Here is a 4,458-nt window from a genome sequence, read left to right as displayed (position 1 = left end):
AATTCACATGAAAAGATACAACAATAGTTTATATAATAACTTAGCCTTATGTTTCAATTAAATACATATCACGCTAGAAAAAAAGATAATTCTTATACATTATAACTATATGTTTTTTATGGTGCCTCCACGTTAATCCTCGTGAGGCCGTCTAGACAAGAAAAGATAAACCCTAAAAATTCTAACAAAAATAAAAATACTTAGTCATCAATTCAATAGACTATAATCAACATTGATAATAATGACCATTGTATCTTTCTATTTTAATTTCAAACATCGTAAGCCCATAATACTATATTCAAATTATGCGCCTATGCCACCTAAATTTACAATTATCCACATGCTAATATGATAGATAATCTACACAACTCCTTAAATTTGCATCTAAACTGCCACTTCAGTCATCATTAAGAAATAAATTATTCTCCTCAAATCTTCATGTAAATTATTAAAACATTCTATTAAAAAAGTTTAAATAACCATTAAGCATATATGTTTCTGCATGTTTGTAATGGAACCAATGGGGAAAATATATACATATATAAAACGCATCTAGGGTTTATCTCTCCCTCAAACATCCACACATCTCCTCTGTCACAGCCCCCACACGCATCTTCGCCTCTGCCCGTCCGCCCCATCACTCGGTTAGCTAGATCTATGTGACCTCCGTCTCCTCTCCTCTACTCAGATCGGTGGCTCTCTGTTAGATCCAAGCGATCGACCGGGGGGCGGGGGGGGGGGGGGGGGGGGGGGCTGCTCGATGAGAGTGTGGGTGGGTTTGAGTATTTTTCAGAAAATATTAGATTTTTACCACTGGTTTGAAACATAGATGTAATGAAGTTCCTTATCACCGTACACTTTCATCGATGAAGCACGAAACTAGGCGATGAAAATGGGTTACAAACCGTCAATGATGAGGGCCCTGTAGTACTGTTTGATATATCTATATATCTTAACTAAAAACGTTTAACATATCTATATTGATAGTGTAACCATTGCTGCACATATGATTCCTTGACAATAAATTCTAACATCTTGAGAAATGAGGGATGTTTAGAGCAATTATTCCCGATTAAGAAAACTCAAATCTCTTATCTAACTAATAAAGGGGTTTCAAAAAACAAGATTAAGGTTATTTAGGGGAGTTGTAATCAAGTAGATTGAGAAAACCCGGTGCCTTTCCATCCAATGACATTGCCAGCAAGAGAGAAGAGACGCATCTGTTTGGGAATAGGCTTCATCGAACGGATGTCCTCCTTGCCAAGGCGAAGTTTCACTGTGTATTTAAACCCAAGATCAATTAATGGAAAACACAACTTCGTGTCGTTCATCCACCATGGGGGTGCATAGAAGATGTTTGGACGTAGGGTCCACCCAATTTAATTCGCTATTTATAGTACGTTCGAGGAGGAGCTCTGCTGTCGGAACATCCTGTGGTTGGAAGAATGGCATATAAAATGGGTGTGGTCGAGTTGTTTAGGGAAATTCAGCAAGAACATGGGAGGAACAGCTCAGTGGCTGACTTGTGACGCAATTTAATCCTCTTCGTTTCAACGTTGTTGGCGTCCAATTGGCCAGACCTCAACGTACCCTCAAGGTAGCTGGGAGTCGGAAGGTGCTTTATTTTCTACGGCTGTTGCCTGGATATGTTTGTTTAATTGCACCTGGTGCTGAAGACTTTGACACAGAAAATAGACCTCGACAATCATAGTTATTCCACATGGACCATGGCGGTGTTTTTTGTGCAGCTACTAGCTCGAATGTCTGATCAGGTCGGTCTGGCCAGATAGACGTAGTTTATTTACACACATTGTGTATGGATCGTGCCATTGTGCATGGTTTATTTACCAAATAGTGAAGTGAGCATGCACAATATATAACTAGCAAGATAACTCGCGCAAATAGCGTAGGTACTTAGTTTTTTCCCATTGTAATCATTTAGCTTGAAAATATTTTTTTTTCAAAAAAGTTTTTCTGAATGTTCCCCGCTAAATCAACTCGCACGAATTCCACACAAATATGAGCTATCACCAATCAATTCCTTAGCTCAAATCCCATGGCTGTGTGATTTTCGCTGAAGCCAGATCAAAGTAACCTTCAATTCTTTGGCCGGCTTGATAAGATCAGTGTCCACCCCCCCCCCCCCCCCCCCCCCCCCCCCCCAACCAGATTCGTCATAACATTGTTCATGTCTGTTGGAGCCACCATCCCGTCATCGCAACAATATTCATTGGGGCAAGCATTTCAAAATAAATTGCTGAATCATCATTAACACCAGTGAACTGCTGATTTCTGGCCTGTAGGCCACGTCTCTTATCTTCACCAGATGATCCACCGGGTTGGTCTTAAGCTACACCATTTTCATCTGATGTCCTTGATCTTCGAGAACTTCAACTGTGTCATCTCTCTGATGATCTGCCGGCCGGTGACTGTCTTCTCACTGTATCATCTAGTCTGGCCTATGTCTTCCATGGCCGACTTATTGGATCAAGTGATCTAGTGATCTAGTGAATGCTCTAGCAGGAAACTTTAGGGAATCTTCGTCGTTTCTTCTCTGTTTCAACTTTGATCTTGATCAAACTTTAAATTTGCATCCCTGTGACCTATTATGACATGTCTAATGAATCTTTAGCACACATGTTTGTCCTAAACTTGTGTTGTCCTTTCAATCACCAAAACAGATAGGACCACGGGCACATTCACCAAGTTGGGGGAGGATGATGTTTTTCTTTGTTCCAATAGTTTCTTAGGCCTAAATTACAACTTTTGGGAGTCTTTTTTTTTTTACCAAACAAACACTTGGAGATGCTGTAAAAAAATGTAAAATTGCAATTCAACAAGAAATATTTTACTTGTTATTACAAGGACAGGGCAGCGACGATGTAATAATAACAGGTACAAAAATATGCAACACAAAATTAAAGCAGTTCACACGGTTTACGCTCAAAAAAAAAAAAAAGAGAAGCGATCTGATGATTAACACAACTAGTTGACGACCCGGCAGTTCGTCCTGATCTCGCCGTTGGTGCCAGTCTTAACCTCAATGCTGGCCATCTTGACCATGGCCGCCTTGAACTTCTGCTCCCACAGCCCCGGGACGAAGGCGTTGAGCAGCACCGACGCCGCGGTCTGCCCGGACTTGAGGAGCGCCGCGTCCGACGTGAAGAGCACGTTCCTGGCCACCACGTTCTTGTAGTACTGGTTGTCCAGAGCGTCAGGCGTCACGACGTCCTGCACCACGGTGTTGTCGGTGGCGGCGTTGGCCGGGCACTGCTGCCGCAGCGACGCGGCGAGCGCGGGGTTCATATCGGACGTGGACGCGTTGAGGCGGCCGTCTCTGACGAAGGACGAGCAGTGGGAGCGGCCGACGGTGTGCGCGCCGGAGAGCACGACGAGGTCGTCGACGCCGAGCCCCTTGGCGGCGAAGCTGGCGGCGAGCTGGGAGAGGTTGAAGGAGGGCGGCGGCAGATTCTGGAGCGCCTCGCTGGACAGGGACACGCGGCCGTCGCGGCGTCCCGCGGGCATCGCGAAGTCGGCCCTGCCCCCGCTGAGGACGGCGCTGGCGTCGCGGCCGGCGAAGGCGACGACGTCGGCGCAGGAGACCGTGCCCGGGCAGGCGGCCTCGAGCGCCGCCTTGGCGTCGTCGATGACCTCGAAGCCGCGCAGGCTCGGGAAGTTGGGCGGGGACAGCTTCTCCGGCTGCGGGTTCGCCGAGGTCGGGTCGAGGAGCACGGAGCCATCGCACCCCTAATAAATGAAGAGAACGTTGCAGACACGGTCAGGCAAGGCACGTACGTGCACCGTGCACGGTGCTGGACCTGCTGGTGTCTGGTGCATGTAGCTAGAGCACTGAAGAATTACACAATGCATATATACCTGGACGAAGCAGTCGTGGAAGAGCATTCGGATGAGGCCTGCCCCGACGCCAGGGTTCTGCTGCACCGCCTTGGTCACGACGCCCCTCACGATGGCTTCGGCGCTGGGGCACGCGTAGCTGTAGAAGCCAACGGCCGGGCCGGCGCCGCTCGGGGTCGGCGTCGGCGTCGGCGTCGGCGTCGGTGTCGGCGTCGGACTGGGGCCGTAGCCGTCAGCGTGGCAGGAAATCATCACCGAACACAGCAACACAAAGGATGTCAGAGCGGAAAGCCTGCTGGCCATCGTTCCTACTGTGTTTGTGTGCGAACAGTGAGTGCTGTGTGTGCTGTAGACCTGTACGTAGTTGTGCAGGAAGTGATGGCGGTGGAGATGAGCTGCTGGTTGGCACGTGTATTTATAGTCGTCGCAGATGAACGGAGAAGTACAAGAGCAGACAACGACGACGGTGGTTGCTTGGAAGAATGTGTGCGTTAGGGATCGCTTGAGTTCATCTGCTCAATGCCTCAATGTCAGAGACCAGCAATGATATAGGAGACAAATTAACAGAGCTCATCACCAGTTGACTTATGCCCCAGTTGAAAA

At 47.4% G+C, this 4,458-nt stretch overlaps 1 protein-coding gene across 1 annotated transcript; it reads right to left on the bottom strand.

Moving 5' to 3' along the window:
- Positions 1–2,985: 2,985 nt before the first annotated feature.
- Positions 2,986–4,158, bottom strand: LOC136544607 (peroxidase 2-like). The gene is made up of 2 exons (XM_066536709.1): positions 3,877–4,158; positions 2,986–3,747 (listed from the first exon to the last, which is right to left on the bottom strand). The coding sequence occupies exons 1-2, from the start codon at positions 4,156–4,158 to the stop codon at positions 2,986–2,988; spliced, it is 1,044 nt and encodes a 347-aa protein (XP_066392806.1).
- Between the last annotated feature and the right edge of the window lie 300 nt (positions 4,159–4,458).

This window comes from Miscanthus floridulus, chromosome 3 (genome assembly GCF_019320115.1).
Source record: "Miscanthus floridulus cultivar M001 chromosome 3, ASM1932011v1, whole genome shotgun sequence".
In the NCBI taxonomy this organism is placed as follows: Eukaryota; Viridiplantae; Streptophyta; class Magnoliopsida; order Poales; family Poaceae; genus Miscanthus; species Miscanthus floridulus.
The sequence above is the reverse complement of the archived record's forward strand: the minus strand, read 5'-3'. Positions and strand labels throughout refer to the sequence as shown.